Source organism: Trachurus trachurus (genome assembly GCF_905171665.1).
Source record: "Trachurus trachurus genome assembly, chromosome: 15".
Classification (NCBI taxonomy): domain Eukaryota; kingdom Metazoa; phylum Chordata; class Actinopteri; order Carangiformes; family Carangidae; genus Trachurus; species Trachurus trachurus.
Genome location: NC_139906.1, coordinates 23,191,521 through 23,215,029, shown reverse-complemented (window position 1 = coordinate 23,215,029; position 23,509 = coordinate 23,191,521). Strand labels below are relative to the sequence as shown.

General features: G+C 43.8%; 1 protein-coding gene across 2 annotated transcripts in view; it reads right to left on the bottom strand.

The window, feature by feature from the left end:
• LOC310998500 (signal-induced proliferation-associated 1-like protein 2) overlaps positions 1 to 23,509 on the bottom strand; it is an 81,330-nt gene that overhangs the window by 24,121 nt on the left and 33,700 nt on the right. For both annotated transcript variants that reach the window (XM_083988596.1, XM_083988597.1), the window contains exons 3-9: positions 21,015 to 21,148; positions 19,544 to 19,732; positions 15,010 to 15,184; positions 14,019 to 14,122; positions 12,737 to 12,894; positions 11,476 to 12,052; positions 5,295 to 5,569 (exon numbers count right to left, since the gene is read on the bottom strand). In XM_083988596.1, coding sequence (XP_083844722.1) covers positions 5,295 to 5,569; positions 11,476 to 12,052; positions 12,737 to 12,894; positions 14,019 to 14,122; positions 15,010 to 15,184; positions 19,544 to 19,732; positions 21,015 to 21,148 — 1,612 coding nt within the window. The remainder of the gene's footprint in view (positions 1 to 5,294; positions 5,570 to 11,475; positions 12,053 to 12,736; positions 12,895 to 14,018; positions 14,123 to 15,009; positions 15,185 to 19,543; positions 19,733 to 21,014; positions 21,149 to 23,509) is intronic.

The following is a 23,509-nucleotide window of genomic DNA, read 5'->3' as shown; positions in this document are numbered from 1 at the left end:
AAGACAATAAACACAAACACGCCACATAACCACATAAACAGTTGAATTTGCACGCTGAGCGCTTAAAGGCACATCATCGTCGTCGACAACGATGTTCAGAAAATAGCAGAAAACACTTTGCTTATTTTAATAGAGCCAAAAATCTCAGCTTGCCACTTCATCAGACATCGGTCTCCCTTGGGTAGTTCTACACGGGAGGCTTTTCCTGAGTCCATCTCCATCACATTACTGCTAACAACACTGAAGAACTCTGGGATGGACAAGGTCTGTGATGCCATTTCATGCAACATTAATCTTCAGGGCTGGGCAGGGGCTTGGTGTGTATATTTGGAAGGACGAGAGGGGGGGGGGGGTTAGAGGGTGGTGGGTCAGGGTTAAACAGCCTGGGCACTCTGTTAGCTCTCCAAAAGCATCTCAAGCATGACCCTAATGATTACACTGCCCTCCCCCTCCAAAGTCGATTTTCCAGGATCCACTAGGGGGGTGGAAACTAAAGCTGTGTATACTTTGCTGTGGTCATACATGTACACAGAGCGGGGCTTGAGGAGGGTGCACTGGCTGATTGGAAAGGGCTGTGGTGGTGGAGGGGGTGAGTAATCCCTCTCAGAGAGACCCTTTCATCAAACTGGGCCATGAGTGGCTGGACTGTTTACAGCTAGCTTCCCACTGGAGATGTGGGTGTTAGAAGATCTGACTAGAAGATCATCCTTCACTTGTCACATGTCCCTCACATCTGGTCAGTGTCAACGCCAAGCTGGTCGTCAATGGTGTGCTCTACATCCTCCACATCTCACGGTATTCATTATTCATTGGCTGTATGTAGGTAGCACGCGTCACTGGCTTGATATATGGGACAGTGAGAGTAATGAGTGGCATTACAGCCACTTCCATAAATGGATAAGGAACTCATTGAGCTGGGCATGTGAGAGGAACTCATAAAGAAGTGATCTGACAGGTGAAATAGTCATCGCATTAATTTTATTGTTTCCCTATCGTCTTTCAATCACTTTTCCAGAAGAAAAAGATGCTAAGAAGAGTGTTAAGTCCTCAATTGGTCAATTGTTTTTCTAACAAGGCTGCTAACGCACTCATTACCTTGATTAACTCTGTGTGTGTGGTCATGCCAGGTTGCCACACATCATTACTCCCTGAGGAGGTTAACCCTAGCTAACAGCTTGTCAACAGGAAAGGTCTCAGCCGTTGGGCTCTTGCTGTGCTTTTCGCACCAGAACGACCAAGAAGTGACAAAATAAATTTCTTGTATAATGCTAATATTCTCCCCCGGTGCCCCCCCCCCCACTCCAGACTCTGCTGGAAGTGGAAATACCCCTCGTACTTGCCCCCGATGCATGTGGAACGTGCTTCTTGTTTGTAATGTATAGGGGGACTCAGACTCTCTCAGTATAAATCATGGGGAAACAGCAGGAAACCAGTGTTTGGTCAACTTGAGCTGGAGGCTGGTGGTGGACAAGAGGCTGCTAGACACGGCCAGCCATGAGGAGACGAGGAAGCAAGAGAGAAGTAATACAGTCTGCTTCCTCTAGATTCCACCTCGAACTGCTACTGCACTCTACCAGCTTCAGTGTGAGTGGCCATAAATTATACCACAGTGTCCTACATAAGAGAAAGAGAACATCTACAACTTCAAACTAACATCCAGTCAACTAAAAATACAGCTGTGCTTATTACTAGAGGGATCATTTGACAACACAATGGCCACAACCTTGACTGAACAACACCACAGACGCATCATTGCTCATTTCCAGAAACATATAGCTGAGCCGAGTTGAGTTAGAGGCCTGTCGGGGGTGAATCAGATCAGATCCTTGAGCCACTGGCTCTTAATGAATTACAATAGATCAGTGTGACAACAGGACCTTAGACCTCAGTGAGAGGGCTGTCACTCTAATGACATGGCCAGTGACTGAGGGACATGCTAATCCATTCCCACAGTCAGAGTCCGTGTCACTGCAAAGAGCCACAGAGGTTGTGACCTCCACCGGCCCTTTGCAGACCATTGTCAGGGGGTGGGGTGGGGTGGGGTGGGGGGGTGTTCATTAAATAAGGTGCGTTCAGACTTGTGTAAGAAAAGAGGAGAGAGTAACGTTTCATCGCAAACTGTTCCAAAGGAAAAGAGCGGCTCCTGTGAAGACTGTGAGTGGGGATTAAGCCGAGCAATTTGCAATGCAGGTTTTTTGGGAGTTTTGGTTCAGCGGTGCTCCCTTTCACAGGGTGTCGGCGATGGAAGTGAGAAATCCGGCTTAACTTCGGTCCAGATGTGAATCCATGATGACAAGTCTGATGACACTTCAAAGGAAAGGTCACAAGTGGCCTTCTGAATGTCACAGGCAATACTCATTATCAGCAGGGGTCCGAAGCAGGCTGAACCCACTTAAATTCAGGTTACCCACAATCTAAAACATAAATCTGTGTGTCTGCTGAAACCCAAAATGTACAATGTGTTATAACAAAAAGCACCAAAAAAAAACAAAAACGCTCTGAAAATACAGTTGCTTGATGTTTGTGTGTCTTGTACTAATCATCCCTTTTAGTCCATATTGTACTGATCCTTTTGTTTATTCTTCCATCTCTGATGACCATACACCAAAACATACAATCACTGCCATGTTCTGTACATTGCATTCCTCTTTCAAAGAGCTAATCTTTTTCATCTTTTTCTCATTAGTTTGATCCAAGGCTAACATGTTGAACTTGTTTAAAGCTTTTCAGAGTGATGATGGAAAAGCCTCTGGTATTGCACTGGGCTAAAACCACATCCTGCCTCCAGTGTAAATAAATACAGTACTAGGTATGGCTAATATTAGAGCCATATCTCCTCTTCAGTCTGAGCAGGGTAAAACCATTTAGGGCATAAACAGCTTTAGAAGGCTTGCCACAAAACAGCACTATAGTGGTTCTAACGTCCCTTTTTTCCTTCAAGAGAATTTCATTCAACATAATCTTAGCAGTCAGAGGACCCATCAGCCCACAGTGAATCTGGAGGAATCAAAAAAATCAATAAGACTGAATCATTTTCTCACTATTTAGAAACTCTCAGACAGTCTCAGTCCTTCTAACCTCTGCATCTGCTTATGAAAACACTTGCTTGTCATAGACGCAGTGTGGAGCCAGGGTACATTGTCTGGAGGTCATGAGACTCTTGTCCATTGTTGTTAGACTAACCCCCATCTCTCCGGCCACAGGGGACTGACAGGGGCCTTCGGGCCCCTGCTGAATTCCTTTCCTTTGAGATAATAGCAGAGAAACTGGAGCACTTATTGTTGACTGCAACACTTTAGCAACTCAAAGACGCAGCAGCGAAAAGAGTTGAGGGCCCTCGAGATTCTTCACCTGACCTCTCACCTCCTGATTTGTTGGGAGCCTTGGGAGAAAATTCACAAGACCCGCGATGGCGCCTTTTGCCTCTCTCTTGGGAACACGATGAGAAACTGTTTTTTCAGTGAGATGGAGAAATCTTCCAGTGGATCATAGTGGCACTGACCAGGATGCTCTTCCACTGTAATACCTACTAATCTGCCATATGCATCTGTTAGCAAATGCCATATATGGGTCAAGCTCAGTACATTATGCATGATCGTACCGCCCATTAAGGACACACACCATGATCTAACACACATGTATGGGCACAGTTGTATGCCGCATGCATATTTTCAAAACCGTCTTCAACAGGCTTCAGTGGTGTCACTTACACCAACCCAGATGTCTTCCACCGCCACAGAGGCTGTGCCAAAACATTCATTTATTCATTTACCAAATGCTCCATCCTGTAACCACGTCTCCGGGGACCTGGACACACGTTCGTCGACACAGAACCGGTTTTGGAAGATGTTTGTTTTGTCTACTTTCTTCTTCCCTGCACTGCGATTACGATTGTATCATCATGTATCATCACAGATCATGGTAAGAGGATTAGACGTCGCTTCTGCCAGAGTGGCTGCTGTGTTGGATTCACAGACGGGGCATGTTAGACCACCATCTGGGGGAGTAAATATGTTACTCCTCTGTTGCCAAACCAGAGCGCAAAGTTGAAACACAGTGAAACATGTGACTACGATCTAGTCTCTAACACACATATACACACAGCTGTTTTAGATCGTGTTCATTTGGTGTATTTAGCCAGGCTGCCATTAATATCAATTTCCAAAAGTATACGTTGGTCTTAATCTTCTGTAAACAGATTTAATCTAAAATTCCCTTCCCGCCTGTGGTTTATCAAAACACACCTTTGTTTGCCTGTTTATAAATGAACAGGGGGTTAACAAATACACAAACATACTGAATGTACAATGCGATTTATCAACTGTTGTCATCCAGAGGTTTTTAATTTTCCGCGATTAGTCGACAACATTAGCATTATCTGTAGCAGGGCAAACAGAAAATGGGATTAGGTGAAGGTATTCACTCGGTACAACGTAAAGTCATTCTGCTGTGGTTATCTGTGACAAAGTGGAAACAGCCTTTGCCGCTACACAAATCTGTCAGCCCAAAGAACGAGCAAAACAAAGATGTTAAGAACGTGAGTGTGAGCGAGTGGACAGATTATTATTTCACAGGACTGTCTGTCTCTCACAGACAAAACAAGCAGATGTGCCTTCAGAACCCGGCATTTTCCACAGTAGACCTTCATCGCTTCCCATCACAAAAGATCGTTTGAAATATGCCTCTGTCTTTTTTTATTACAGGGAGGACGGAGCCTCCCCATGGGTGTGTGTCCCTAAAAAGCCAAACACTCCCATCCTAATTGCTGAATAGAAGACTGGGTGAGGTTGGAAAAAAGCAATCTGCAAATGTGAGCTGTCAGACAATGGCAGCGAGAGTTGAGCCATTAATCAAAACGCTCCTCTCATTATCATTAGTGAGAAACGCTGACTGTCCGTGTCTGCGTGACTCTACAGCCCTGCTGGAGCTTTCTTTCTCGCAGCAAATCCACATCAATGCGAAAGCGAGTCTCATCTCCAGAGAAATCAACAGAGAACAACATCAAACCTGGTGTAACAAAACCAGTATGTAAGCATTTCTTTATGCTAATCACCTCCAATATGAGAGCAAATGTCAAGCTAATTTAGCCCAGCTGCTTGGAAAGATGAGAAAAATTAAACTACTCTTCTGTCACGACTTCATAATTTTTTTTTTTTTTTAAAGGAGCACCTGTTTCTCAGTCTCAAACACAACACAGCACAACAGCCATGTTTCAGTGACAATTGGAAGTCTGCTAGTTTGGCGAACATCTTCAGCCTGTGGTGTTGAGATTCACGGAAAGAAAGACTGGTTACCTTCGGGGGGTGCCGTCTTCATGAGGCTGGATTATGACCACTTTAACAGTGACAGACGTGCGCAGTAGGTCGATCATTTGCTCGTGGGTGAGAGTAGCGACGGCCACCTTGCAGATCTCCACCAGCCGGCTGCCCTGCCTCAGGCCTGCCTTCCAGGCGAAGCCGAAGGGCTCCACGTCGGCCACGATGCCCTCAAAGTTGACGTGGAAGCCGAGCTGGCCGAGGCCGTTCCGACGCAAGGTCATCTCTGACGTCTCACAACCTCTGGTGGCGATCTGGAACCAAAATAAAAATCTAATTAGTCCATTATCTGTAATAAAAGTACAAACATTTTTTTTTTTGGATTGCACTGGTCCAGATATTCGAGACAGCAGGACTTGAGAGGAGTTAGAAAACAATGTGCAGCAGATGAAATGGGCAGCAGGCTGTACGCTGTCACACAGAGAGCAAGCATGAGATGGACAGAGTGATCTTAATATTCCTTAATACCAGCCTGCTAATGTGACACAGTATATTAAAACAGTAGCCTTTCACAGTGTAGAGTTGGCATCTTTTCTAATAGATGTGTGTGGATTGTTCTACACATGAGCATGTGAGAAAAAACACTATTAGAGCATCTGAACCGGAATAAAATTCCTCTCTTTAGGCTGAGGCGCACGAGCATGTTTGTTTGGTTAATTCAAAAAACCCCTTCAAAGGGGAAAGTTAATAAGAGGGTAAATCACAGAGCTAACTGATTCAGCCCAGGAGCCAGCTAAAAACACACATCTTCTGCACACAGAAACACACACCTGTCTCTATGGACACTAACTACAGTGGCTCTGTGGGTGCTGCATAGGGAATTAACAGTCTAATTGGCCCCTGATACGTGAACTTGTCCACATATCTGAGACAATTAGTCAGAGTTAATGAGCAGGAAAGACGTCGGAGTGCAACGTTTACACAGAAACGCATAATCTGCATCAACTGGCGGCTGATGAACTTGCTTTGTTTTTGTGGAAAAACAAAAGGATCTTTTTCACCCTTTTTGTCCTTTTTGACTTGAGACTTCACCCGTGGTGGATACCTTGTGGACGGCACAACTGTTTATCCAGTTGCGTGCTTGGAAGAAGGATGTCTTGTCCAACCGTGTACTTGCATGAAAATTAGGTTGCACTTAGGTTGCTCACTGGTGGCCTAGTGTAATCCTCTGCTTTAATGTAATTCAGGTTCAGCTTCAGTTCAGGCGTCCGTCTTGCTTCAGCGGTGGAAAACAACCAACAAAGTAAGGAGAGATATAAACCTGCAACTGCCGACCATCTATGTTCACCTTGATGACACAATGTGACTAAGCCTCTATGTAGGTTAGACTCCAGTGACGGTACACCGTCTTGCCGTGACAGCCACTGGAAAAGAACCTCACACTGCATCCAATGAGCTTTAATCACCCATCAGATTAGTCTTGGTTCAGTTGTGGGTGACTGCCTCCATTTGCCTCAGAGTGGCAGCTGGCTTCAGGGACACATTAACTCAGACTACGGCCTGTCAACACTCCACCAGATTCTCACACTGGCAGAAATCCTACCCCACTGTGTGTGAAGGGACCCGACACAACCATGATGGGCCGTCACGCACGCACTCCTAATAAGACAGAGCCCTAAAACTTTATTAAGATAGGAAGGAACATATCCTGTAACTAGTTAAATCAAAGTCTCAACCTCATGTTGCGGTAAATGCTGACCTAAAGGGAACAGGGTTTCACGGAGAGATAAAAGCAGAGGAGAACTTCAGCTAGATCTTTCACAAAGTAACCAATCACTCTGCATAAAACATCAAGGGCAAACTAAATTGGAAATGGGAAGCCCAACTGCTCTCTGGGGGCAAAGTCTGGAGGTAAATGGCCTGTGTATGAGGAAGACATCAGACTGGGCATTAGGGACCATGAGTCAAACTGCCCTTTGTCAGAAATTCATTAAGCCTAAATAATGGCTTCCTAAATGCCTTCATTGGGGCTCTTTATTCAGTGCACGCTAAAAATTAGTCTTCCCAGGTTCTCCTCTGGACAGCCCAAAATCCATAATGGCTGAAAAATGGGGCAGTGATTCTAACAGGGAAGATAGGGGGAGTCCTGCTAACCAGTGCTTCCACTGCTATGGTGAATCATGGTCTCTATAACTGGTGACTGGTGAATTATTAAACCACAACGCTGTCCCTAAGAAACAAACAGTGTCAGGCTTAAATCAGTTGTCAGGCGGTGTTGCTGTCTGAGCTGGAAGTAGCTTTGACACCAGCGAAACTGTCTCTACTAGTGCGCTTCACAGACCTGACAAAACCCCCGTCAACATCTAAATCTAGGACAGAGCCTTCTAACGTGATGCTGCACAATTTGGCTTGGGAGAGAAAGAGCAGAGCAAAGTCACTGGGGCAGTAATTATCTTAAAACCACAATATTGTACCAATTACACAATTCATTTACTGACAGAAAAATGAATCGGCAATAATTGTTATGATCTTTTAATTATTCAAAATCATTAATCAAGCTCAAAATGCTCAAAATTAATTGGCTGCTCTTCCTATTTCAAATGTCATTATATACTGAAGGTGAGTGCATCACATATTTGGAGATGAGTGTTGTTTGTTCTACCATTTTCTGACATTTTATTGACTTGAAACCATCCAGACAACAATTCACTTTAATAGCACAAAATGATGATATATAATATCACACTTCAAGAGAGAAACCACAACAGTTTTCACAAAGAGCAAGGCCTCAGTGAGAGAGGGGGTGGGAGAGGGGAGAGAGTGATTTTGGCATATTTGCTATGAAAAAATGACTGAAACACCTACAATATATAAACTGGCTACTTGAACTGGTTTAGTTATTAGTTGTTAATGTGAAAATATTTTAAGAACTGTACGTAGAAAGAACACAAACACAAAATAGAGGTGACTGCTTCTACTTTGTTTAGAAAACAGGACAGAAAACGCATTGGTTCTATATACGTAAGTATGTGTGTCTGTCACCGGAGCCAAGATGGCCTGCCTCGTAAAAGCTGAGCACGCGGCCACCCAACTCAGCAACACCCTGGAGAGCAGGACGCTATCATAAAGCTTTTAGCTGAGCTCTCACACTGGCCTCACTCTGTGCGTTACACTGGGCAATCTGTTCACTGTGGTTCGCATTACATCACAGGTCCGGCAGCCTGTAAATCCCACCAATGAAACATGACTCGAGCCAACCTCTGGGACATGTAGGAAAACACAGACACCTTTGGGACGAAGTATGCGTGGTCAGCTCATACTCGAATGTGCCTACTGCGGCTGCTTCGCTGTGTCTCTGTGCGAGTAACAGAAATAGGCACCGAACTTATCACTTATACTTAGTCGGAGGTTCTCCTGTGAAATATTCCTCACAAATCCCGTGGGTAAGTGGACAGCAAATTTGAGGGAAGATTAGCATAGAGAATGAGGAAGTGATGTCCTTTGGCTAATCATAAATGCTAATATATCCTGCTCTGTCCTTTCTTACGATGAGCGGAGTAGACACTGATGACATCTGTGTCTTTTTAAGATTAATTATGGTAAATACTTCCTCGGGATCTTGTGGCTTTCGAGGTGGTTGGGATGTGTAGATCCTTTGGTGCTCATCTGCACATTTTTTTACTCACTCTTATTATTTTTTTTTATACGCTCTCCTGAAAATAGTTCACTGCATGTGAATGTGATAATAAAACGTATAATTATCTCCGCCTATCGTAATCCTCAGAAGAATGAAATTCCTGTTCAGGTTTTTAGCAGGAAATTGAGTGTTACTCCCATGTCATTGGCTGCAACAATAATTTGCTGGCTAGGGTTTGCTGGAAATTTCCAAACTGTTGATGATGCTGCCAAAGAGGGACTATGGCGGATAAGTGGATGAGAGTGTGCAGGCAGGCAGACAGAAATAAGGTCATGCACAGCTCAGGTTTGGATTTTAGGATTCAACCTCAATATTATTCCAAGGAAACAAAGGGTTGCCTGATTAGAAGTTCAGTAAACAAATGAAGAGGAGGTAAAAACAAGCATGAGGAGTGGGAACGACGCCTCTGATGTCAGCACGCGGACAGAGGAACAAGGTGTTTTGACCTGTTTTTTTGTCATGATACCTAAAAACCACCTGACCCCAAAATCATACAATATGACAGTGGTGCAGATGGCAGAGGCAGACCTACAGCACAGGGATGAGAGGGCCTGGGGTGTGTGTGGCCAGCTCTGACTAAGTGAAGTAGTTTGAGGCCAAGTGTCCTCTATTCTTAGTTGGTCAGACCCCAAGAAAGTGTCTGCGTTTCCTCTCCTCCCCCTTTAGAAACTGGGTTGTTGCCCTGTTTAAGCTGCCTCCTCCTGTACTTGCATCCACACAATACAAGAATGGGCCAAAATCCCATCATCACTAATCTGTCATTCCATTAAATGAAATTCCCCGCCACAGGGAACGGCTCTGGCCTTTGTCAAATGTTGACAATGTTGTGATGTTTCATAATGGTTTATGTTGATGAAGAGCAGGCAGGGCGACATCTGTAACTGCATGACCTTAACGCTCGACCATACAGTACATCTCTGCTGAGTCACCTTTCCTCAGCCCAAACAAGGCTAACAGCAGGAGGTCTATAATCCTCTCAGGTCTCGCTTTTTAATTTCACTTTACAGATTCACATTCAAATTACACTCATGTATCTTTACAACTGACAGGGAACCAGATGGACAGGGGGAAGGAGCCAGGAACACAAGCGCATTTTGGGTTATTTCCGAAAGCCACGCTCTTATACTGTTGTGGAAAAACGCAGTAGAAAGAAAGACGAGGAAGGAAGATAAAAACTGAGGCGCACAAGACTTGACAGGACGTACATAGGTTAAGAAAGCAACGGTTCTGCTGACATAATGTTGAAAATAAAATAACAAGGTTTGTGGTAAGTAGCGAAGCTGTGATGGCAAGAGCAATATTTGTAGAATGTATTGTTTCACCACAGAGAGACCGCAGCTACCCTAAAGTAAAAGGCTTCACTGCACCATTTAAAGCAAAGGCAGCCATTTTCCCTCACACACCATGCAGCCACTGTGTCAAACTAAATAATAATAGATTGACTGTGCAGTTCTGATGACAGACTATTATTCTATGTGTCATGGAAGTTACTTTACGCCGCTTTTTATGTGAGACACTGGTGAACTCCTTTACAAAGTCGAGGTGGGCTGTGTCTTTCTCTGACTTATTATTACATTGCTACTAGGATAGCAACAGCAAAACACAACGTTGGACAGGCTGTTGCCCATTTTAGACCCTGTTCAGAGTAGACGCAGCATTAATATGCATTTCACGTGGTCCATGGTACACAAGCGTCTCCACGTGTGATCATATCAGATCTCACTTGCACTCAACTCACTTGTTGTTTTTGGCCAGTGTAGCGGGGTAGAGCGTAGAATAGATGTTAGTGGGCTCTCCTTTGTGGCCTAGGACACATTTGCATTCACACTACTAAAAAAAAAAAAAAGTGGCCATGTCCACCTCCAAATGTGGCCTGATTGTTCAGATCCCAAATGCATCCTCAGTGCACCCTGTGCACTTTCACACCTGTACTCAGGCGTAATATTTCAGGTAGAGTAGATGGGGTAAAGTCTCAGTGGTTTTAAACTGAGAGCCTGTCCGTCTGTTCTACTGTCCCGGTGCAAAAAAAAGCTACTGTGGTGCTAAAAAAAAAGGCAAAAAGTCTCATCAGTAGTTGGCTAATAGTGATGCCATCAGTGTGTGTTTCTGTAGTATTGACTGTGCAGTGTTTGTGTATCAGTGCCAAACCTGTGTGCACCTTTCGCCAATTCATTAAAACTGTTTTTGACACACCACTGGTTTGACGACTCAATTCTTTGTACTGTAATACGCTCATTACATCAAAAAATAAACTGGATGTCAAACTAAGACGAAACCCTCAATTAACCACACACAGTGCAAACAGAGAGGGAATTACTCCCTCAGAGAGAGGAAAGCAATGTTTTAAAACTGATTATCTGTCTTTTGTTCTCTGAAATCTCTTTGTATGGTTTGATTTGTCACTGGTGCTAAAGACATGAGCATGACGTCTGCTACAAATGCTCAAATCAGCCTGTAATCCTGCAGACAGCGAGACCTCAAAGATGAACACGATTATTACAGCCGAGTCTTTAAGGGTCTTACCTCTAGTCTTTGCACCATCTCCCGGATGTCTTCTCCACAGTTGTCGTGGGCCCAGAGCATGACACACTCCCCGCGCTCGTAGAAGATCTTAATGCTCATAATCCCTGAGGTCCACCCAATGACGTCGCGACACGAGCAGTTGAAGACCACATTTTTCGATTCCTCCTCAATGAGGACGATGAACTCGTTGGATATGCCGAGCAAGCAGTCCACGTCCATCGACTGGCCGAAGTCCCGGGCTCGGACGCTCCAGGTGATGGCTCCCACGCTGAGCAGATGTGCGTCCTTCCTGGGCTTCACCTTCTCCTTCTTCTTGGCTCCGAGGGTGATGAAGCTGAACTTGACGGCCGAGTCGATAGTAGCAGTGCTTACAAAGTTCTCTGCCAGGTCCTTCAGGTACTCCTGCCGCGTACGAGTCGCCATGGCTCTGAACTTCTCTGACTTGTGCGCAGCATTTTCTCCATTGATGACCTTGGCGAGCAGGAAGTCCCTGAAAACGGCTGACTTTGGGAAAGTTACAGACTTGGGAATAGGGGGCCCGAAGGGAGGCACATCTTTAGATCTGGACACGGCCACGCTGGAAAAATGAGAATCAATAAATCAAATCTATTGGTGACAGTAAAGACACATTAAAAAGAAGTGAATGAGTATTAACTGTGTGTATAATGAGCAGCCATTTGAAGTGATGAAATTATATGGCTTTCAGGGAAATTATTTCAGGTGGAAAGACTGAGAGGGCTTCAGACTAATCTTGCTCTGTTAAGCAAATGCTATGTTATTAACGAGAGTTGTCTTGACTTCAGAAACACTCGAGGACAGAGTCATAAGTCATAATTTCAAGGTGCCTCTGAAGTTAATAACTGTATCATCACTGAACAGATCAAAAGCGCCTTGTGACTCCCGCACATTACTATTAAGTCATGACAGAAACCACAGAAAGCACTTAGCAGGCTATTATTATTATTCTTTCAAATTAAGCGCTTTTTAAAAGTTCGTGTAGAGCCGTTTTGCATCAAGCCATTTGTGCAAAGAGACACATCAAAAGAGACACATTCCACTAAATTATCCTGAGGATATTAGTGAGCTTCTTATACCACGATGACGCCTGCCAATATGTGGAGATCTGACTCAGCTCCACCAAATTCGGATGCTGTATTTTTACCCTCTCCTCCTCTCCTTGTTGGTTTTTTAATCAGCTTGAGTAAAATAGCTTGGAGAAAGCCTTGCAGGCGTGGTGCATGTGCAGGCTTGTTCCACTTACCTGTAGCAGACGTTATCAGTGCAGGGGTTGTGGACTTTGACGATGACAAACACATGTTGGAAATGAGAGCGGATGTGTTTTGGAGTGAAAGGAAGGGCTCCGGGCTCCTGAAATACTATGGTGACGATATCGTTGCCAATGTGCCTCTTCCTTAATAACTACAAAAAAAGGAAGGAGAAACAAATGGTCAGACACAAGGACACGGACATTTCGAAAGGTTGCAGGTAATTACATGGTTCAAGTAAGTCAGGCTTATCATTTCAAATATGAATCACAAAGACAGGCAGAAGGCAGAAGAAAGGTCTGTGAGGCTTTTAACTGAGACACTACTCTTCAAATAGGATCTGCAGGATGACGCCACTTGAGCAGCCTCATTCTCCCCGGTTTGAAAACAGTCTCAGCAGTCACAGCTGCTCTAATGTAATATCTACGGCATCTGTACTGGCACCACAAGCAGAGAGCAAAACCCTTTTGTCCCTGTTTTCATTGGTGTATTGTGCAGATAGTTAACCTCACTCTCCGGCCGCTATACCATTGCCAGCGAGGGTCAGAGAGATCCCGAAACAAGCAGGATTAAAGGGTACAGAGGGGAATTGGGAAGGATGAAGGGATGAGTGGGGGCGAGCTCTGCTTTGGCCTTGCTGCAAGATTATCAGCAGGGAATTAAACCAAGAAATTAAACTATCCCACTTCATGAAATACAATTGGAGGGGGAGAAGGGAAGAGGGAAAGAAAACCTCTAAATCCTGCCGTTCAGTGTCTCACTGTAGAAACTGCCTGATTGCACACATCCACTCTTCTTCTCCTTCAGTCTATTCGCTGCTCGTATCACCACAGGGTTATACCCACAGCCTTTATTATGGACTCAAAAAGTAATTCCATACAAGCAGTGCAGAGACTGAGATGAACCTCGCAGTAATCGTGGCTTTATTGGGCCATCGCTCGCCGGCCCACCACTACATCCACTTAATTCCACTTGTTAGTGCTGACAGACACAGAGGCCCATCTAATACCACATCAGGTCCGGCCCCTGGGGATGCATTGATTAAAATCCTTCTATGGGGTACCGTTACCATGGCAATGTTCGTGCTTTCAACTGATAGGTCATTACCGTGGCAAAATGAGCCTCTGGGGAAGATTGACAGGGGCCAGGATTGAAGATATCCTAAAAGGAAGCTGCTCAGGGACTTATTACCACCATCAGATACCGGCTCATCATACAGAAAAGCAAACACGGCGGTCCGCAGGAAGGGATAGAGCGTGAAGTGTGGGGTTTACCGACCTGCTGTCTGTTGTTGGGCGTGTAGGGGAGCATGGTGGACACGTGAAACATCAGCTCGTAGTCCTTGTAGGTGGTGTATAGAGAGTGTGTGCCTGTGGAGTCGGCTGTAACACAGAGAAGAACAGTCAAGTCTCATGTTGTTGTAAGGTGAGACACTACAGGTGAATAGGGTAAACATTTTAAAATAACAGATATCACCATGATGACCATTTGTCAAATTTTATGTTTAAATGTAAATGAGGCAATATCTGATGAAATATGCACTATTTTGCATACATTTCCAGAACCGAAATCTGAAGAATGGATAAAGCCACTTTCAAAATTCTTGTTTTATTTTGTTGACATATTAGAGTCAGAAGTTTTTACACAGGAGATTTTGGATATCTCTTTTTATCACTTTGTAAATGAGAAAATATTGTCACCAGCCCAAAAAAAATCCAATATCGCCATGTTTTTAGGAATAAAGGTGGAAGGTTTGGTGTCTGTAAGTGCTTCTGAAGTGGAGATTTTGGGGTTCAGAGTCTGAGGAAAAACTAATTTTGAGAAAACGGCCTTTAAAGACTTGTACTGTAAAATTCCATAGATTGTTAATGTAAATCACACTTTTATGATTGGTTGTGGATACGGAAGAGATTACATCATTGTTCAGGAGAGAGAGAGCTTTACAATGAAACCTGACATGACATGGGTCAGATAACAAGCACAGCACAGTATGTCACAGTAGCATGTTAACTTTTGGCGAATTTAGGAGAAATCTACCAATGTTAAGGTAGAAAAATAGCCCAAAATCTCAAAATTGATCATGAAAAAACAGTGTTTTTGCCTGTCGTGTCTCGCCTACAAAAGCCCATTGCATTAGATAAGCTGATGATGTAATCGTACGGAAGTCAAGATTACAATTTATATAGGCTTAGAATGTAGAGTAGAAATGTGTGGTCTTGCAATTTGGAGATGTTTAGATTGGTGTGTGTGATGTGTGTTTTTATCTTACTCTTGTTATCCAGCTGAGCTCTGTACTTGGTGAAGCCTTTGAGGCGCACCCTCTGACCGAGCAGATCCAAGAACTCCTCGAGTGCCGGTCCCGCACTCTCGTTGTTGTACATCTCCTCCTCTGTGCTCTGGCCCGCCTTGCAGTAGAGCACTCCCACCTTGTGCTGGAAGCTTAGCTGGAAGGAGAAACATACAGACACTCAGTGAGTAAGTATCATTTCCTGTTGCTGATACACATCACCCGCCACACTCATGTATACTGTACATTAAGCACTCAGAGCATGCGAGTGCCCACTTTCCATCATCTCACATCAGCTAATGTGAAGGAGTTCATAACCCTCCTAGGAGAGAGCTGAAATTCCCTTTTGTGAAGGAAGGCTGTGAACTCTGAGGAGCTCAGAGCAGAGAATAAATCAGGCCGAGCTAATAGCTGCTACTTAAGAGCAGCTGAAGCACAACAAGGGAGTGAATTACAGACACAGAGCAGGAAAGCTTCGGTTTATGGCAGAAAACTTTATAAAGTGCCAGCAACAGCATTCTTTTTTTTTTTTTTTTTTAAAGACCACCTTAAGCAAAACTTTTGTTTTGCAAAGTCCTCACTATTGCAGCCAAATACTGTGGCAAGGCGCTGAACAGTAACAACACTGATCTCCCCGACCCTGCAGCTGAAATATTACTCCTGCTTCAGTCAACAAAGAGCGTCTAAATAAATAAAAGTGTCTTATCCACAAAGAGGAATATTCATAGACACACGTGAGCCAGCCAAATTTCTCAGCTTTTCACTGCAAGCATTAATATCATCCAGGAACGACAGGTCTGATATGAACTTGTCTCACAAAGAGACAGAAAGAAATAAAACATCCAGAGCGATTCCTCTTGCGCGGTGAGAGTGCGAGCTCTCTCCACCAACATGAATCTTTTATTTATGGCATTTATGGCTTACAGCTCCCAGATGCTGGCCATGAAAGAAAGTTAAAGGAGTAAAGAAAAAAAGAAAAAACAGCCTCCTGCATTTGCCACCTGTTGCTTAATGTTCACGGCTGTGGACAGCACCTTGATCTGGACCCGGGGTCACGGTGTCAATACAACAGGACAGAGAGGGTTTCTCTGGCTGTGAAAGTCAAAGAACGATCTATATACTGAAACAAATTGGAATTGTCTTTTTCCACCGTTACAGGTTATCAGTTCCCGGTGCGCTCCTGACACCGTTGTCATGGTGACTTCCTCTATCAGGCAGCCTTGCTCTCTACTAAAGCTCCTGCGGTGAAGGAAAGCTATTATACCATCAGGCCCAGTGGAAATGGCATGATGTGCAATGATGTGGTCTTCCATATTTTTTATCCTGCATTATATGAGCTCATTTAACCTCTTGCTCCTCTTAACAGACTGGCCGACGGCAAGGACAATCACATTGCCCTTTGGTGTGGATTTGTCACCGCCTGAAAAGTGCAAGCACATTGGAGCACGTAACACATATACAGATGAGTAATGCACCTGAGGTGGAGCTTGTGCGACTGCCTTTGATGTCTTTTTTGGTAGCATCAGCTCCTGCTAAGTTAGAGCACCCACAAAAAAAAAACTGTATCCCATTTAACGGATCTGTGATTAGCTAAAATATTGAACTTGCTAAAAATATGAGCATAAGACCCTGGAAAGGAGTAATTTTGTCGCTCTTTATTTATCTTATTCTGCAGCGTTACCCATTCTCTCTATCTGTCCAGCGCTGCAGGGTGTTGAAAACGGCTGCTCCTCTTTTTCTCTACTTAACAAAAAAACCCTATGGTAAATGCAAAGATGGAGATTCTTAATGAAGGGAGGGAGAAATGAGGACAATGTTCCCCCTGGAGACTGCTGAGACACACCTGAGGGATACAGCTGTGTCCTAACACAACACACAACATCACCATGACATCTGTAGTGTCCCGATGCAGCAGAAACTCAAAATATAGCGCAGAAAACCTGGCTACGATCATCACGCGCCATTACACAAAAATCTATTGCCGTTTTGGGGGAACAGATGTGTTTAAAACTCCAGCTCTAAAAAGAGGAATGTGAAGTGGGAAATAAATTGAGAGGTTAAAAAAAAAATTCTACCCATACTGTATAATTTGACTGTGCTAATTCTCAAGTTTCAATATATCATGATGGTGGACTGATTAACATAAGGCAGAGGTGATTTCCGCACTGTAATAACAGCCTCTGTAGGTGGTACATTACTCTCTTCAACATGAGGAACAAATCTCACTTAAGGAGCAATTCATTGTTCGGCACAGGCTTCATCTGCAGATCACAGAAAGACCACTGTAGAGCTTGAAAAGCTGCGCTTGGAAGTGCAAATTATAATTACATCTATTGTTTTTTTCAGGCTCTTCTAAAGTTAAACTTGCAGTTATATTCTGTGGAGGCCATCAGGCACAATCAGATTGGCCTTTATCTTGTTTCCCTTCTTTTATTATCAATAATCATACATCAAAATAATGATGTTTTTTTAATCTCATTTTCAATTAAACAAGAATTTAGTCATTTTCCAGATTTTAGTCTTTAGATGGGAACAACAGATACGCATCCGATATCAATAGCCTTCTCAGGAAAATATTGTTTGTGATTTCTATCACCTAAGATCTCCTCTCAAAATCTGATTAACTGCTTAATGCATTTTCCAGCACATCTGCTCACAGTCAGTTCGCTATGATCTACAATGTGATCTAAAATACATTCACATATGCTCTGTTCTCCTCTTACATGCCGGGCCGTTACAGCAGAGTCCACCGCACTGCTTTCAGGGATAGTCTTTCTGCCAAACTGATCATGAGAATATTGTGAAGTCAGTCCCGCTCCAGGATATTCTCACTCACCAGACACGGTTTCTGTTCACACAGAAAATACGCCCTGTCTCCATCACTCACACACACCCACACCCACACCCACATCCACACACACACACGTCTTTCTAGTGAAGTAGAGGAAAATGATGCACTCAAACAAACAAAACGGTCCTGGCGGACCACTCAGCTGTGGTTCTTCCTGTCCGACATTAGCTTCCTCAGATAAACACATTACAGGGGCGGTGGAGGTCCAGCATGGTTAAAGTGTAGATTAGAGGTGCTTGACATCTTAAACATTTGCACAGCAAGAATAACATTAATGATTAAAACAGGGGGTGTATAAAAATACTGATGTCCAAATATAATACTGGCCTCCACTGGGCGTTTGGTTTGAGGTCTGTGAGGAGAAGTGCCAGTTGGAAGAGCTTTAAGCCCCACTTAGCCTGGGCTCTCCTCCTCTGAATGTAGTTTCTTACATTACTTTATTCCTTTCCCCCCCTCCTATGTGTCACTTTCAGTCTGTATCTGCAGACACTCTCTCATAGCAATGGCATGGGGAGTCGTATGGCAGGTGAATAAACTCTGCTATCAGCTCCTTGAGATCTGACAGGAAAAAACTTCCTAGAGCACTTACTTTGAAACTTTGCAATAACTCCGTACACAATGTCTGTCATCGTCTTAAGTGTGTTCAATTTGCCTCAGCGAGGACATTACGCTGCTCTTGTTTATGTGCGTAACAAAGTCCTCACACAGGAGAGGGCTGTGGCTGACACTTTCTATTATAAGAGCCTTTCCCCTGTCAGTTGGAAGGATGGGCTCATGCTGATGAAAGTAATTACAGTAATAAGCAGCCAATTCTCTGATAGTAAGACAAGCAGTACGGCACCAACTAATCCCCCACACTCCTTTCCATCTTGCAGTTTCATTAGATGAGAAAATAAAGGTCTCAAGATCACACAAAGAATCCATCTCTGACACCTGTGAATATAGAGAGCCCATATCACTAATAGCCATTTTATTCAAATAGAGATAATGCAAGATGACATCCTCCACCATCCGGGCAGAATACCAAATCACCCGCTATCAGATGAAGTAAGTTGTCAAAAGTGAGTAAGCTTGTGCCTGAGTGTCCCATTAGCCGAGAAAAAGTGTGTCAAAGTAGTCGATACTGACTACAGTGTGGGATTCATATTGATTCCGTTTTAAGTGTGATATTGGCTGTCTTATCCCTCAACCTGGGAGCCTGTGTTCATCTATAATAAGCAGCCCACATAGGGGAACAAAGGTTCCCGCTGTCTGAAGTGAAATCTCTCCCCGGGTTCCTTCCTTCTATAGCTGCAGATGTCAGAGACACAGACAGATATACCTTAAGTATAAAATCTATATTGTAATATTCATACGATCAATCAAACTTTATTCGTAATACTGATGCAGGCTATGGCAGCGATGGCTTCAAAATCAATCACCTGGTAAAGATGTGAGGGGAAAGACAGAATATGTAACACATCTCCTTTCCTTGAAGGAATGAACTCTTGGTTTATTTGCCAAGTGCTGGAAGTAAAGACTGATATCACCATCACTCTACCTCCACAGGCAGGATAGGTTAGCTTAGATAACACTAAAAAATTGGAAATGTGGGGAAGTGGTTAGTCGGTCTCTGTTACAAGGTAACACAATCTGGAAGACATGAGGAACTCTCCAGGCACTCACCCCCTGCTCATCCAGCTTCAGCAGCTGCTCCGGGACCTTGGGAGAGTTGAGGGCCAGCCTTAGACACTGGATATTGAGTTCAGGGATGACGTACTCCAGCACCTCCTTCAGCGGCAGGCCACGGGCCGTACCATGTCTCGCTGTGGACGGGATGGCATCCTCCAGGATGGCTCCGCGGAGTGTGGTCAGCTGACAGGAAAAAAAAGTTAATTAATCATCCAGTTAATTAAGTCAACTGTCTGTTTTGTGCGCGGCCGTAGCGTACCCCTGTATAATGAGTTAAATCTGGGTTTGCTCTCGAATACTTCTGAGGACCAGATTGGGTTCATTTTATCATCCAAATGAGAACCATGCTGACATGGTGGCTGCTGTGAGAGCCAGTCATGATATCCTTTTATATTATGACTTATTATTTAGGGCAATGGCTTCATTACGGCTCCTCTGGAAGGCATTAGGAACTCTCATTCTAAATAATTAAGATAGGCTAACTGAGCACAAGATGTTAAGTGGTGTTTTACTGTTAAGCCCATTAAAGTGCCAGTAAGTGTTGACCCAAACAGCTTCAAAACATCCACTCTGTAACCCTGAGTTGTTGTTTGGAACATCGTGGACACATTTTCATCCATAAATCCATTTTCCACCCGTACTGCCTGTGGACACGGATGTCAGCAGTCAATGGGTAGTCTGACAGAGAGGCTTTCTAAAAAGCAGATTACTTAACAGACTCGGAGAGCAAGGGAGAGCGAGAGGGAGGCAGAGAGCGCTGAGGCTAAATGATGGGAGCACATGCAAATAGATGCTCCAGTGGTTGGGGAGTTAAAAACATTGTCTGCGTGCTACTTGCAGGGCTACCATGACCCAGATACATTGTTTCATCGCGGGAGTGGTGCTTTAAAACCAAGAATGGCACTAGATATCAGTGACATTTCTCTGCCTGACGCATCTGTTGCACCTGAATTATTCAGTGGATGAGACCACCCAGCATCAATCAAGGAGAGCTTTCTGTACCACCAGGGACTGCGAGACAGCGGATCTCAGGTTGTGGATTAATCACGTCGTGTGTGCGTGCGCGTGTGTGCGAGAATGAGCAAGGTCAGTCAAACTGACTCCGATAGACTGCATCGGTGTTTGCATGAGTGGCCAGCTGAGTTACAACTGGCACAGACTCACTGGACACATTAGGGAGCAAGGGCCGGATTTGGGAACGGAGAGCTGTGAGAAGCCTTCCCTAGTTTTCGGGGTGTACTGAAGCATCCCTGTACTTTAACTGCTTGAATGAGCGCTGACTGCTGAACGCAATACTGGAGAAATATGACAAATATCTTTTAAAAGCATGCGCTAACTAGTAAACAGTCCTCTGATGGAATGATAAAAATCACACGGGTTTCTCCTCCCATGCAGCCACAACAGTTATACACTCATTCAAGACAGAGCAGGGGAGAACAGGTGAATATCTGCGTTTTATAGTTACCTGGCTGGTTCTGAAGGTGACCCGATAGTTGTACTGCATTCCATCTTTCTCCTTTCCCTCATCCAGCCTCTCCCTGCGGATGCTGACTGCCACAGGTCCCAGATTGTCATCCACCCCAAAATAGTTCTGGTGCTCTGGAGGTGGAAGGAGAAAGATCCAGATTAAACTCTAGACATAAAGTCACACTTTATTTTTTTTTTAAATCACATGAATTAATTCTATTTAGCTTAAATTTATCTTCTGCAGAGATTCCTCTTATTCCGTTCCAACTGAAATTATAACTCATATCACAGTCACGTCATCACAATATAACTCTCTTTTTTTGGTTCATTGTTCGACCTATTGTGTGTAAACATGCTTTGTGGATTGAGTTTGGCTGAGCTGTGATACTGATTAAGGAGAGCACGAGAGTTCCCGTGGAGATTTCAAATTGATTCACTTTGGATTAGAAACTGGCTTGTCGTGACAGCACTGGGATTTAAAAAATAAACATATGAATAAAAATACAGCCCTGGAAAGTTTGGCCTACTCTGACCCATCACTGCCCCAGATACACACACGCACCATCACCATCCTGCTTCTCACGATATGGACACATGTTGAATAAAGTCATACTTTAGATATAGACATGTTTTTGTTTGGAATATATCAGTATTAAACATATGAATACAATCATGGATCTTTTCTAACTTCTCTTTTCATTTTCAACTCATCCACCTGACTACTACCACTAAAGACAGACAGGCAGGCAGACAGACAGACAGACAGACAGACAAAGATGATTAATTCTTTTAAAGGATAATTTAGAAAGAGTGGTTCAATATTTACAGGCATAATTGGTGCGCAGTTATTCGTTTCTGGCTAGACAGTGATTTTGGGAACAATATCTATCATCCCAGAATAATAATAATGAACAGTTATTACCTCTGTTCAACACATATATCACAACTTATCCTAAATACTGACACAGATTTTTTGGAAATCTTCTGAGCATATCTGTGGCGCTTGGATGTAGTCTAATATTTTTGGTAACCACTTCACCTCTCCAGTGTACACAAAAAACTCTAACGGGTAGATTCTCATTAAATTTCCTTGCGACCTTTAAGCCCCCTGCAGGATGAATACTTTCTCATTTGGAGACACCGGATGACATTTCCCCTTTTTGTCAGCTTCAGGTCAAGATGCTAATATGCGCAGTAAATTCATAATAATCTCATGGACTGCTTAGCACAAAATGTACTGATTATAATAATTCTCCTGAGGGGTTGAACACCTTGGCCTAATTTCTGTTACGTTTGCCGATATGTTGTTTGGTCTTTCCAGTAGATATTTATTATGGGGTATGATAAAAGAAAAATTCATGAACACAAGGTGTGACTTTTATTCTCGTCACTTTATGAGAACCAGCATTAAATCCTGTGTTGGCATTGAAAAGTAATCAATTGAAAACTCATTGAATCTGCCTAAAAGCAATCTGTGTGTGTGTGTGTGTGTGTGTGTGTGTGTGTGTGTGTGTGTGTGTGTGTGTGTGTGTGTGTGTGTGTGTGTGTGTGTGTGTGTGTGTGTGTGTGTGTGTGTGTGTTGGACAGGAGCAGGGCTTTGCTTTGAGCAAACATTCCCTAATCCTGGCTAAAGCCAAGGAGAAAGACCTGGATTCTGCAGACAACAAAAGAAAAAGCTCAGCAGGGACTCAAAGCACTGACAATCGCAAAGAGACTTCTGAAGACATTCAGACAATGCATCCACGCTGAGTGGAGCCTGCAACGTAAACACGCTGGTTCACGTCAGTGCGGGATCAACGTTGGGGCAAAAAGCATAGCGGCATGAATAATAAATTAACTGTATGGAATGGATGGAGGCAAAGCAGGGTTCACCGTTTGAGGAATGCACGGCTCGGGCTTGTCAGGGACATTGGACTGAGGGGGAAATGCTCTGTGAGGCATAAGGTCAAATGGTGGTAGGAAGACTGGCTACGCATATGACGCCACAAGGCATCCGAACACTGTCGGGGTGTGGAGAGGCAGACAGTGTCGAGTGGAGGAAAGCTTTTTGTCAACACATTTCTTGAACATGTCACTGGTGCTCGTCACTTGTTGTTGACAGTTTGCCAAAGGTTTCAAAATGGATGACTTTGATTGTCATGTCAAATGATGCCTCCTCGTCTTCTTCCTGTCACTCCACTTTGCAGGGTTGCCTTCAAAAATCTTTAAAAAGTCCTACACTGACTAATATGTCCTTACTGTTTATACTTGATGCTCCAAAACTTTTTTTTATTTCAGCTCCATAACTTCATTCCAGCTGTATATTTCCATGCAGGCTTTAGATTAACCACTGTATCTCTGTCTGGCTGCATATAGTATGCGACCATGACCTACATGTAACAAGTCTTGGCCTGTGGGTGTGGATGAAACATTGTGTCCATTAGGGCTGCCTGGGGGGAGAAGGAGGGCTTCAAGCAATCAATGGGATCAATGTTCAGCCCAGGTTGATAAAAG